This window comes from Vanessa cardui, chromosome 12 (genome assembly GCF_905220365.1).
Source record: "Vanessa cardui chromosome 12, ilVanCard2.1, whole genome shotgun sequence".
Classification (NCBI taxonomy): Eukaryota; Metazoa; Arthropoda; class Insecta; order Lepidoptera; family Nymphalidae; genus Vanessa; species Vanessa cardui.
In genome coordinates, this window is record NC_061134.1 from 9,150,006 (window position 1) to 9,163,957 (window position 13,952).

At 32.2% G+C, this 13,952-nt stretch overlaps 1 protein-coding gene across 1 annotated transcript; it reads right to left on the reverse strand.

Annotated features, from left to right (window-relative positions):
- Nucleotides 1-10,608: 10,608 nt before the first annotated feature.
- On the reverse strand, nt 10,609-13,948 carry LOC124534125 (splicing factor 3B subunit 4). Its single transcript, XM_047109820.1, has 6 exons — nt 13,787-13,948; nt 13,573-13,656; nt 13,167-13,264; nt 12,479-12,655; nt 11,330-11,514; nt 10,609-11,100 (listed from the first exon to the last, which is right to left on the reverse strand). The coding sequence occupies exons 1-6, from the start codon at nt 13,818-13,820 to the stop codon at nt 10,647-10,649; spliced, it is 1,032 nt and encodes a 343-aa protein (XP_046965776.1). The 5' UTR covers nt 13,821-13,948; the 3' UTR covers nt 10,609-10,646.
- Between the last annotated feature and the right edge of the window lie 4 nt (nt 13,949-13,952).

The following is a 13,952-nucleotide window of genomic DNA, read 5'->3' on the forward strand; positions in this document are numbered from 1 at the left end:
ATTATACTTGAATGTTATTGAGGCGTCCCGTATCGTCAATATGCATAACTATGTAACTGTATATATACTATATATTTATAATTTTACATGTATGCCTCATGGACGTATGAAAATTTTTAACTTTGCCGTTTCGTAAATTCAAATCTTTTATAAAAATACATGGGTAAAAAAGGTGTATTATTCGATACAAGATTTTGTAGATGATAAAAAGTGTGGAATTAATACCTACCTGTTGACTTCCAGGCACTATATTTATTTGAATAATTGTATTAACTAACATGACTTTGTATTTTTTAAATGTTGAAAAAGAGTAACTACTGACTTTCTTGCCGGTTCTTCTCGGTAGAATCTACTTTCCGAACCGGCGGTAGCTTTACTTAATTGTTAAATGACGATTCAAAAGTACTTGTAAAAGCCCACTTGAATAAATTTATTTTGATTTGATTTGATTTGAATAACATTTTATTTTTCATCATAAATTAATTTAAAAATGTTAATTACGTTTGTAATTAACCTTTTCTTACATGTAAACTTACATACGTACATGTAAACTTCTTGTCATAATAGTCGGACAAAAACGTTATGTTATCTTGTTTTAAAAACGTAAATATACTTTTATTTTTAATATTTGACGGCCAAATTTTGACACCCAAAGGGTAAGTGGTCGCCCACATACAACCTACGCAGTTGAATTGCACAAATTAAATAAAAAAATATATACTGTGCTGGCAACACTAAACAAATAATTTAAATGATGACAATGATTTACTTCCACATTATGAATGGAAACAATTGAACTTAATGCAATCTTATATCATAATACTCCACAAGCGCAGAATCTTTTCATTCTAGCAAGATTTAAATTTTGCCATCTCAAATTTAATTCCAAGACCTCGGTATCAATATCTAATATATAATCAATAGATCAAAGAGACAAATCTTTTCTAGAAATAATAAGTAAAATTTGATTAAAGAATGAGTCTTATCAGAAAACTCAGTTCTTTTAAAAGGAACACTTTCTTTTCACTTTCAATTTAATCTCACAATACCCAAATCTATAACGTAATTATTCATTCCTTATAAAAAATAGTAAAGTATAAAAAAGACAAATTTTCGAACGATTTTAAAGTTCGGTGACCTTTCACAAAGGCAAGTTTTGTCTCAAAACATTTTCAGCGCTCGCCTTTTGCTATATTTCCACAACTAAATCGCTGATGTCGGAACGATGTGTCATCTGACTGGCCAATGAAAAAGTTTTAACGTTCAAATATGATATAGATAAAGTGTCCATTCCCTCCTATCTTCGACGCCAATAGTCGTAATGTTGAGATTAGAGTTATAAATGTGCTTAATTTAGAACAGTCTGCCATTGAATACATAAAATATTGGGATGGTTTTGTCTTTTCTATTTAGTTATATATACGTATGCTGTGCCAAAGCCGTCAAAGTTCATTTTAGTTTTAAAAATTACTTAGCGCATTGGAAACGAGATTATTCCTTCGAACACGACTTAGGGTTCGATATCGTTTTGTGAATATCTATTATTGCGCTTTCTTTACCAGTGAAAGCGACACGTACGCCGTGAAGTCAAACGGCCGGCGATAACGATTACGATGGCGACGACGAAAACTCTCCAATGCCGTAATCCTATCACCGCACTATTATCTGATTAGTGCCAGGGCGCGTATCCTATTTATTATTAAATTCGTTGCCATATACTATAATAATATTAAAAAAATAAATAGTTTTTTTCAATAGAACTCTATTTTGTTCTACCTTATTTATTAATTAATTTTCTTTGATTATAAATGTAGTCAATGTTAATTCTACCCTCAGATTTGATATTTAACATCTGTATGGAGTCCTTTTTGCTAAAGCATGCACAGAGTACACTAAACACATTAAGATAGTTCCTGTGATAATTACAATCACATACAATTACCACTTCAACGAAAAAGAGTCTGAGAATACGGGCACTTATATCCAAATTTCTAACTACACAGCCCCTCGCAATTTATTATTTACCATCAAAATATTTACTGTTATTTCTCAAATGGCAACATTATTGGAAGCATAATAAACAAATACAATTATTTTTTACCAACCCTCGCTATTCAAGCGGCGAGGTATCGTCAAATTGCTCGAAATGAAAGATCGAGTATTGTATTTCATATTACCAATTTCCCTCACGATTCCTTCAGGTTTATTCGTATCCACATTACCTACATAAGGTACGTTTTACAAATCAGCAGTATTGAAATCAGTATATACATGTATACTGACTTCAGTTGTCTGTTTATTTTGTAACGTAAATGAAAATGTTTACAATATTTGTTTAAGTAAAAATGACAATGATTTAAATGAAAAAAAAAAAGATTTAATTTTATCAAAGGAATTTGTTTAATGGGGTGTCTATATCAATGGAACTATCTTGCTAGTCTAATCGATTCTTATTAGGTGATATATACGAATGTTCTGGTTTGAAACCCTGAGTTAGACCAATGATGAAGTTATTGGGTTCTTCTGTTGAGAAAAACCTCAATAAGAGTGTTGCATTTGGAAATTGAAAAATTGTACATTCTCATGCCACGGAATGTCGTTGGTCTTGCTCGGAAACTTTCCAGTCGTGTTAGATTTCCAAGGCAAGGACTAGCGCTCTTGATTTACTAATTGTCAACTAATTTATTGATTTAATTTTTATATTTAAAGCGAACGTCATTTTAAAATGACTCAGAAACCTACCTGCCGGTATACTAGTCGGCCCGTTACCGTGAAGGGACAAATATTAGTTGAAGTCAGTACGCACGCGAATATAACTACAGCATCTACTCTTGCGCCATTTATATGGTTTTGTTAATTTATGCATCTTATTAAAACCGTATTATTATTATTAACTAGCCCGCTATTCATTTGTGTTTCTTGACGGTCCTTTTAATGGAATATAAATTTCGAACGATGGTAATTTTAAGCGATTTTATTGATAATTCTTTAGACCCCGTTTAAGTAAAGAACAAATATTTTTATTATATTGATTATATAAAGCGTTATCAGATATAAAATGAAACTTAGCGCTACCCATAAAATTGAATAAATAATTCAGGGTACATTATAAGTAATACATTAAAATTCATAATGTTGCCAGAAGTGAATATAACAAAGGAAAATAGCTAGTTATACTTAGTATCAAATATTTTATCCGAATCGAGAGATACCTATAAGTAATCCCCCATTTGAAGATGAGATCCGATCCGATATTATCATTGTGAGGCTCACAAAAGAAAACCGATCTTAATACACTATTCACGTATATCTGTGGAATAATAGATGTTCCGAAACTTGATGTCGAATAAGCATTTCGTTTCGTTTAACGATACTATAAAGTAATTTTCTGCTGAATTAAAATGACGTAGTTAATTGAATTTAACAAAAATGTTATAAAATACAATATTAAAAATGTTGTCATAAAAAATCTACTGAATGGATTTTAATAACTTTACAATATTTGGATTTAAAGCGAATGAAGCTTATACAATATGTATAAATTAATTGGTAATTTTAAATACATAAAGATTTTTTTAAAGATCTTGCGTAACTGCTTTTGCTTTACTTTTGGTCAGTTTTTATCGTTTTTTTTATATATTTATTTGTATTAAATATTTTTATTATGTGTCATAGACACAGGTTTCACATTTACCGCTTAAGTATTATTTTCTATTAATTTACATAAGACTAACCTCAACAGTGTCTCGTTATGTGGAGTTGGATGATAGTTTTTGATTTATTTTTTGTTGGTTAACCTAAAATATCATTAATTCCATTCGTTTAATGGTTCATTAATTATTTGCTGTCTAGTAAACAAAAATACATCTACAGTAAGATAATTTTACGTACAAGCTAGTTTAGTTATCGAATGAAGCTGTAGATACAACAGGGATAACTAACAAAGTGTAAAACTATTTTGTTGTATTTTGTAGATTCGACACTGGCCGAATGAAATGACCGTTCAGAGATCGCATAAATTCGAACGTATAATCCGTCGGAAGTGCAAACGTACACAAATATTTGTGTTTCATTTTGCGAGTTAACGATGTTTTTAATCCTCACTCTGACCGGCTATTATCGCTCGCTGATCGCAATGCAACGAATGAACGGATTAAACTGAAGTTTCGTGAAATCGTGTGGTATGTTTCGTAATCCGAATTATTTAATAAAATAAATAATAAAATTCACTTTGTTACGAATGAGAAGTATCTATGTATGTTATATATTAAAACATCTAATACTGATGATAGATAACATACGAAGCAAAAATTTATTTTAACCTTTATGTACTGGCGTGGTTTAATCAGATTATAAATGATGACGTGACGTCTATCAGATGGTTATTTAAAAAACTGAAATGGGTACTTAATATTCACCAAAATTCGCCATATGATCCGTTTATTATTAATTTACTAAGAGAATTTAAAAAACAACAACATTTTCGTATCAGAATTTAAAAAACAACAACATTTTCGTATCAACATTTATTAGGTACTAATCAAAAAGCTAATATTCCGCTCTTTTTAAGAAAGCTTTCATTTCTTCTCGGTCGATGGGTTTTAGTTCAACTTTATTTGGACATTGTAAAAGTTTTTGATTCAACAATTGTGTTAATCATCGTCGTGTCAAATAGTTCAAGTCATAAAGATTCTGAGTCGTTGAATGTTTTGGTTTGACGTCGAGGGTTTTCAACAATATTGTGACTTCGCTCGAAACATAGGTAATACACATATGCTGTAATCTGGCTCGACTGATCAATCGTTGCGTTGGATCCCGAAGCTACAGAGAAGAGCGCGGGGGTAACTTTAAAGGCGCCAAAATAAGGCTCATATATCGAGCCTTTACCGCCATTTTAGCGTAACCGACAAAAACCAAATTTTACAGGAGACGATTTTTTTTAAATATTTTTATACAGAAGCGTGCTAGGAAATAAAAATTTCGCATACTTTAATATTTTTTAAACATTTAAATATATAATTGAAAATAAAACGAAAATTATAAGTATTTATGCCATTTATGGCGCTTACATTATTTTTGCTGTCATAATCGATAGTGATTTTGGCGTTTACGATAAAAATGTCTATTAAAATGACTATTTCCAAGTAAGTATAACTGTAAATAAATAATTAAGCATTTTAAAAGTTTTTTAAATGAAATAGTCACATATATAATTGAAAATATATTTATTCATATCAAACATTTAAAATAATGAGATCAATCAACGTATTTAAAATAAAATAAAGTATTTCTTGTGGTACGAATCTAGGGTAGACCGAGGCGAATCGGATCACAGGGCGAATCGGATCAAAATAAGTTTTTTTTTGATAATTCAAAGATCGCATTCACATAGAAAGCACTCAACCGGCGTTTTTCGTCCCTCCTCTCACCCTGCACCTCCCGGCATAGGCAGAATTTCGATCCCGCTTGTGGATCAATGTCGAAGCCTCTCGTTAGTGACTCGGTCGTTTGTGTGTGTCGCAAATTTGGCCCTCATCTAAGGTACGTACTTACGAATTATTTGTGCTATATTACAGATTTGTGTTAAAACTCAACTACATTGGTTTATATTATTAAGCAGGGTGTCTATATTATAGAACCAATTTTCTTTTAAGTGTAATCTTAGAGGTTAACGACTAAAATATTTATTTCAAAAGTCTTAAGTATGGGGCTAATCGGATCTTATCATCGGGGGCGAATTGAATAACAGTTTTAAACTGATTTATTAAATGTTTAAGGTATTATTGATTAATTTTTTATTCATTGTAGATGCTTCGCATGTTCAAAAGAAAGTTTCAAAACTCTGCCACTGCTGGGAATGCTACAAAAGGCTTCGAAAAAACTGGAATATTTCCATTAAACGCCAATGCAATGTCTGACTACAAGTTCATCGGCGATCTAGAGTCAGACATTTTAGAGTCCCCAGTTCAGTCCCCAGGTTCCCAACAAGTGAAAACCACAAATACCCAAACAGTAGCTGTAACAGTGTCATCTGAAAGTTCACAACAATCTGACAAACTCCAGTCTTCCACCTGTGCAGGTGTAGGACAAAATAAGATGAAGAATAAAGCAACGCCTGGGTTAAAAATTTAGAATTCATCAGAGAATACAGAGAGTGTCGAGTACCCCAAGTTAAATCTACGAGTTCCCAAAAGGTGCAGCCACAAGCCCAATCCTCAAGTGTCCAAGCCACAAATACAAAACCACTTGATAGTATAGTGCCATCCATAAATTCACAACAATTTGACGAAGCCCAGCCTTCTATCTGTGCTGAAATAATTATAGAAATTTTTCCATCATCTTTAAAGTCTTCAATTGCTTCTCAAAGATTTTTTAAAGTTTTAAAGTTAAGTTAAGTTAAGACTTTTCTTCTCGAAAGAGAAACAAAAAAGAAATTTAAAGTAGACAATAAAACCAAGGAAAATAAGGAAAAGTTTGTGGGCAAAGAAAATACTTTGAAGAAGATGAAGAATAAAGCAAAGCAAAATATAAAAATTAAGAGTTCATCTGCAAAGCAGAGAGACTGGCAGTGCATTAACTGTTCCAAAATATTCGTGAATCCACCCTCAGAGGATTGGATTCAGTGCAATGCCGGCGAAGAATGGTGTCACGAAAAATGTGCTGATATGGGGGGGATATAAGGACCACATTTATGTGAATTTTATGTCTATAATTAAAATTGATCCCATTATTAATTTTCTACTGATTCCAAAGCTGTAGTGTTAAGAAACCTAAAAGTTTTAGTAACTAATGTGTACGATCCGATTCACCCCGAAAATTGGGGCGATTCGGATATTTTTGTTTTTTTGCTTTTTAGTATCTAATTAAGAGAATATATGTATGATATAAGTTTTCAAATGTTTATTTTATAGCTGATTGTTACTTTTAACATTTTTATTAATAAAAATAGCACTATATAACAATTTAGTATGATTTGCTCAACCTCAAAGAAAAAGTGATCCGATTCGCCTAAACAAAATAAATTTTGTATCATTAAAAATATATTTATGTTAATCATTTGGAATAATGAGATCAAGCAAATTATACATATAACAACGTACTTATATAAAATTAAATAAAGTATTATAATTCTCATTATTTGCATCATACTTCGTTTCAGCTAAAGCATCACGTATGGTTTCATTCTGCCGCATACTTAAATATTCTTGATGGAATCATCATTCTAGATTCTTTTCTTTCAAGTGACAACATACAGTGTGTATAGAAACGATATGTTTTGAAATTCTTGAGGTAATTATACTTTTGTGCTCTTATTGCGACAATACTGGGATGGAACAGCAGGCAACATCTCAATGAACGATTTTAACTCTGCGACTTCTACTTCACCAGATTTATTATGAGTATGAAGAGCTTTTTTGCTTTCCCAAGCGGTATTCAGAAAATTATTGGCATTTTCGATAGCGTAATTTAAAGACATTTGAGATAAGTTTAGGGTCTTAAGCAAAAGTTGTTGGCATATTTTAATAGGCTGTCCATTATAGTTTATAAAATAATCGTATGATATTTTACCAACATTACTACTAGCTCTTTTTCTGCCAATCGGCCTCTCTTTAGCACATGACAGTAGGAAACCTTTTGTGTCTTTTGTCACAACCTAATCCCCAATAGTATTCAAGGATATTAGCCTGATCATCTTCAGTAAATTTATTTGAACATGAGCTACCACATCTTTTATTCATACAAGGATGAGGTTGCTCAGATTTCCCTACAGCAGCTTTGCGATTTTTTTTTGATAAAAGACGTTCCACTAAAGGTTTTATTTTTCTGTATCCTCTTTGACCAACACTCGTCTCTTGAGGTGAGGCGGGCTTCCATGAGTATTCACTATCAATGCAGGAATTATTGTCGTAGATATCCAAAGACTTCCCGTTTAGTTCTTCTTGGTCAAAAATGAACTGGTGCTAGGCTGTATTAATAAGAGACTCTCTTCGGGATGTTCTTAACAAAGTAGGAATACTCACTGTTGCGTCACAGTATATTTACAACAATATTATGTATATTCACAATAACATTGATCACTTTCAGTGATAATCATTGTATGTGCACTAGGAGTAAGGATAAGCTTATAACGCCAAGCTTCCGACTCCGCAAAGTCAATAAATCCTTCTTGGGGCAAGGTATCCGTTACTATAATAAAATTCCGCAGACATTTTTAACTTTGCCGTTTCGTAAATTCAAATCGTTTGTAAGAAATACATTGCTAGAAAAAGCGTATTATTCGATACAAGATTTTATAGATGACAAAAAAGCGTGGAGTTAATACTTGTTGACTTCCAAGCAGGATATATTAATTTAAATAATTGTATTTGACTAACATGACTTTGTATTTTTTAAATTTTAAAAAAGAGTAACTACTGATTTTCTTGCCCGTTCTTGTCGGAAGAATCTATTTTCCGATGGTAGCTTCACTTAATTGTAAAAGTGCTTGTAAAAGCCTACTTGAATAAAGTTTATTTTGATTTGATCAATGCAATCAGGATCCCCTAAATTAGTTTGATCATAATTTATTATATCTACTTGTGCAATTTCTTTTTGATTATCTAAATCCATTAAAGTATAAGAATTTTCAGTGTCAGAATCACTATAATCAACAAGTTTATTTAGAGTTATTGTTATACGTGGATTGGTATTTTGCTCAGAATTTAAAACGGTATCAGACCGTGATGTCGTCACAGTTAGTGTAGGGTCTATATTAATATCGTTGTTGCTGCCTGTTAGGAAAGAATGGATCAAGAACGAAAGCCTCTGCATCTTGCTGTATGTTCTCGGGAAAAGCAGTTTCATTATAGCTTTTTTTCTGCGGGGATATTAGCTATAACAAATAAGAGATATCTTAAAAAGAATCGCATGATGTAAAACATATAAACGGACGGACAAAGTTGTAGTAAAAAAAGTGTGCTCACTAACCTATTAAGAACCCGTCTTTGAGAGATCGTTAAGGAATTTTCTGTCATCCACTCTTTGTTTCTTTAATTAAACTTAGGCAAAATAGAGACCATTCTCGTATCAACGAGAATGGCCTAACTTAACTATTTTTTTAACCAATACTAATCTAACACACCAACAACTAAAATGGGAGAACAACAACATCGTTCCCTTTGGAACGCTGTTAGTTGCATCCTAATAACGTTCGCGGAAATAAATATGTCACGACAGGTTTCTTTATAGTAAGCGCCTTACGATCAAGGACTAATGTCGGTTGCTATAATAAGTAGGGTCGCTTACGCTAAAAAAAAACGGTCATTAGTCAAATAAGATAAAAATACCTATTGTCGCTTACGTTAAGACTTTAAAAACGTATGTGTTCACGATAATTTTAGCATTTGCTATAACTTTGTAACGGTTTTTTTTCTGAGGAAATTATCAACAGGTATCGGTCCGTTACGGTTTAAAATATTAGTATCAATAAAAAACGATTTTTCGACAAAAGTGTCGCTTACGATAATTTGGCGGTAATGGCTCGATATGTTTTGTCACCGTCTGTGAGACACCCACGTCAGTACCCACTTAAAGGTTAATTGGTTTTGGGGATAAAAATCCCACAAACGACCTAATCACATACAAGGTTTCCGACTACCTACTATATTTAATGTTTAAATAAATTGTAATTATTTTTAAATTGAAGCTCCCGAATCTTGTCTACTTATGTAGTAACAGTAGGTATTTGTTTTACGTTAAATATAGGGAAGATGCGATATTTTTATTTTTGTGTTTATTTTAAGGGACTTCAAATAGGATAGACCACAAGTATAATAAAAATCTAAAACACTTTAATTTACTGAAAAAAGCGGTTTCAAAATGTCAATTTCAATTTTCGCGCAAAAACGGATCTACCTATATGTCGTATGACGTCACTGCTGTCTGTCACTGGCCCAATTATCTTACTTGTCTTCGCTGGCTTTCACACTTACGTATTTTTCTCGATCTTTGAGATATTTTAATGTAAAAATTTAAGGACGATACTCCGAAAAAAGCTTTGTTGATGTTGTTTGATGTTTGAGCCAATATTCTACTTCAATAAAGTTTTCAAATAAATTTTGACTGGACCTTCTGACACAAAATTTAGATAAAAGTGGTTTGCTAAAACCTGGAGTCTGCTTTAACAATCTCAACTCCCATTTTAATTATCCCAAATGAATGTTGAATTTTTTACTACGATAACCTCAAATTAGTAGTAGTAATAACTTTAATAAACGTAATAATCCAGTGAATGCATTGTACACCATACATTTATTTATATTTTTGTTCATTATCTATTATAAATGATACTCATATGCTATACTACACGACTTCTAGGGTTCTAATATTAAATTCGCTTGGGTTCGGCTTTGTTCAGACTCGTCTTGTCTATATACCATCCATTTGTCAGATATTTTACAGCTATGCAAAAACACTTGATATTTAATTAAAAAGTAGTGAGCGATTTGAACTACAGTCTGACACACCTTAGTTCTCAATGTTTTTGACGCATTGGCTATGTAAGGAATGGTTAAAATTTATAATAAATATACATGTATACATTTTTAGGTTAATAATAAAACAAGTTCATGAAAAAATTATCCTATATTTCTTAAAATTAAATACATTCAGTAGTTATAATTCGGTTCAGGCGGATGGTGGGGGGGGAACGGAGGATGTCCAAACGGTGGAGGTCCACGTGGAGGAAACTGAGGCCTGAAGGAAGGAGGTGGTGGTCTCCACGGTGGAGGGGGCCTCGCACCCGGGGGAGGTGGGGGCCCAAAGCCAGGGGGTCCAAATGGCGGTGGTGGAAAGTGATGGAATGGCGGCGGCGGTGGTGGGGGGCCGGGTGGTGGCGGAGGACCTGGAGGGGGCATTGAGGTTGGTGGAGGTGGAGGTGCCGACATTGGTAGAGGAGGAGGTGGTCTTGCATTCATTGGTGGTCCTGGTGGCGGCATTGGGGAAGGCGTGGGTGGTGGCGGTGGTGCCATTAGAATTGGACCCATCATTGTAGGTGGTGCGTCTGCAAACAGTTGATGCGGACGATCTGCATGTGACAGTGGATTTTGTGCGGCTAACAATCTGGAAACAAAATATAAATTTATTTATTAAATAACTCAATCATATTTGGTTCTATAATTATGTAAAAGAACTTCAATGAAAACACATTTTTTTTTTTAAGATTAGCGCATTGATTTTAGTAAAACTAAAATTAGTTGTGTAATTTCAAAGATTTAAGCATACAAATGGACAAACAGCGGTAAGACACTTTTATACTATGTAAAGAAGATTTAATTATTAAAAATCTCACCTCTCAGCTGCAGAACCGTGTCTCTCTCCCTTGACATCTTTCTTAAAGGCATATGACACAGAAATAGGCCTATTGCACAAATATTGGTTATTCATAGCCTCTATCGCTGCATCAGATGCTTCAAATGAAGCAAAGTTAATAAAGGCAAATGCTTTAGAGTTACCCGTTTCTGGGTCTCTCATAACCTAGAACAATAAACAATAAAAATATAGAATACATTCGAGAATAAAATTACGAGCTTTGTTTGGGTTGTAGGTTCTATTGAGAAGAACTGTCAAGCAACTCAATAGTAAGTACCTGTTGCACCTCATGCAACTTTTATGTATCAAAAATGTTATTTTTTAGTTGTAAGATTGGATGCAATAAAGAATAAATAAATAAATAAGTTAGTAAGTAAGTAACAGCCCGTAAATTTCCCACTGCTGGGTTAAGGCCTCCTCTCCTATTAAGGAGAGAGTTTGAAACATATTCCACCACGCTGTTCCAATGCAGGTTGGTGGAATGCACATGTGGCAGAATTTCTATGAAATTAGACACAAGCAGGTTTCCTCACAATGTTTTCCTTCACCGCCGAGCACGAGATGAATTATAAACACAAATTAAGCACATATACATAGTGGTGCTTGCATGGGTTTGAATCCGATATCATCGGTAAGGATGCACCTGTTCTAACCACTCAGCCATCTCAGGTTAAGTAACTCAATAGTTTATTATAATACTTCTGACAAATTTTGAAATACATGATGAATTATATGGTAACAGATGATTAATTTTTTTTAAAGTTAAGGAACCAATGGTCAATGTTGATTAATGAACATAGTACAGTAATACGGAATTGAATTTATTATAGCTATTGAATTTATCTCAAAACCTGCCTGTCTGGAATGCAATCCAAACAAAAGTACAATATATCTACTAATTCAAATTTGAGTAGTAAATAAAATACATTAAAATTTTTAATTTAATGATAATCTTGTCATGTCTTATAAATCGTAAATTATATATCAATAGAATAATATTAATAATGTGATAAAAAAGTTAAAAAACAAGTTTCTTAAACAAAAAAGTCATCCCTAATTTCCAATACACTTTTACTAAATTTAACAATTCATTATGCAATAACAGATATAACAAAACAGTTAAACTTACCTTTGGTGTTTGTAAAATAACTCCAAATGCCGAGAATGTATCATACAACAACTTCTCATCAACTTCTGGATCCAAATTACCAATGAACACATTAGCACCGACATCAAGATTCTTCTGATGTGCTGAAGCTTTATTTACTCTTACTGGTTTACCATAGAGTTTTATCATATTCATCACCTGAAAAGTATAATACAATTACATGTTTAAAATGCTGCAACAATTCCAAAATTTAACCTTCATGACATCTCTTTAATCATTTCTAGATAATAATAATCTTTATTTTAAAAATAAAATATTTTAAACATTCTAACAAATTTAAATAAAACATACTATGAGGAAAAATGAAATAAGAAAAAAAAAATTGTCTTTATTTTATTATTTAATTTATATGCACAGATATAACGTAAAAGATGAAACATTTTGAAAAAAAAGTGGGCACAATGTTTTAATCATATTATTTTATCTAAATTATCTTATTGATGAATAAAAATAATGCAATGTATTAATTTAAAATATTTAAATAAGATAATATAAAAGCTACTCTATGCCCCACTTAGGAATAGTGTTCTAACCATCTGCTTTTTAAGAAAAAAAAAATCTATACTAAGCATAAATGTTACATACCAAATTATAGGATGTACAAATTTATAGCCAGTCAGCCCAAACAATATTATAAGTAGAGATATACCTTAATAGCATAATCTGCATCCTCTTCTCCCATAAACTCTACAAATCCATAACCTTGATGAGTTTGTGTCACCCGATCCTTTGGCATATGCACATTGACTGAAAGAAAAACATACAGGTATCAAATTGTAACCATAAAAACAAGAATACTGAAACATTGTATAATATATTATTTATAAAAGTTTAAGAAGATAAGTTACGTGTCCAGTTATCTAATACAATTTGGTATACTTCCTTCCATCTTAGTTGGGAGATTTTGCTAAATAAAAATAATAATATAAGAGTGATATTCAACAAAAATTTAATTACGTATGTGTATATCTTACATCTTAGTTATAAACTGATAATGGATTAAGTGTTAAATATTCTTTTATACTTGTGTGAACAGAGCTTTGAGCTCAACTTACCAACGGGTCCTGCTTGAACAAACAATTCCCATAACAAGCTTTCCGTGACCCTGTCATCCAACCCACCGACATAAATAGTGGCATCTGAAAATTTAACATAGAACTGAATAGTAAAATACAAGAGATTTAATCATAATGAACGATGAGATTATAACCTCAAATACTAAAAACAATACTTGAAATAAATTACGATTAAATAAAATGTATATATTACCTTGGTTCCTTTCGGCTATAGGTCCCGCAGCCATGATCCTTATTTATTTATTTACTAATATTCACAAGGAAACTTTTATTGAGGTATTGACATGACAGCAAACAACCGGGCTGACGCTTGCTAAAATATAATTAGTCATAGACAACGATAAATAAACGTAGTGGTT

What these genes read in the sequence shown, in the direction of transcription:
- LOC124534125 (XM_047109820.1), bottom strand. Translation starts at nt 13,820, where the DNA reads ATGGCTGCGGGACCTATAGCCGAAAGGAACCAAG. An exon ending in TTATTTTACAAACACCAAAG is followed by an intron (nt 11,515 to 12,478) that starts GTAAGTTTAACT and finishes TTATTGTTCTAG; the next exon opens with GTTATGAGAGACCCAGAAAC. An exon ending in CACGGTTCTGCAGCTGAGAG is followed by an intron (nt 11,101 to 11,329) that starts GTGAGATTTTTA and finishes TTTTGTTTCCAG; the next exon opens with ATTGTTAGCCGCACAAAATC.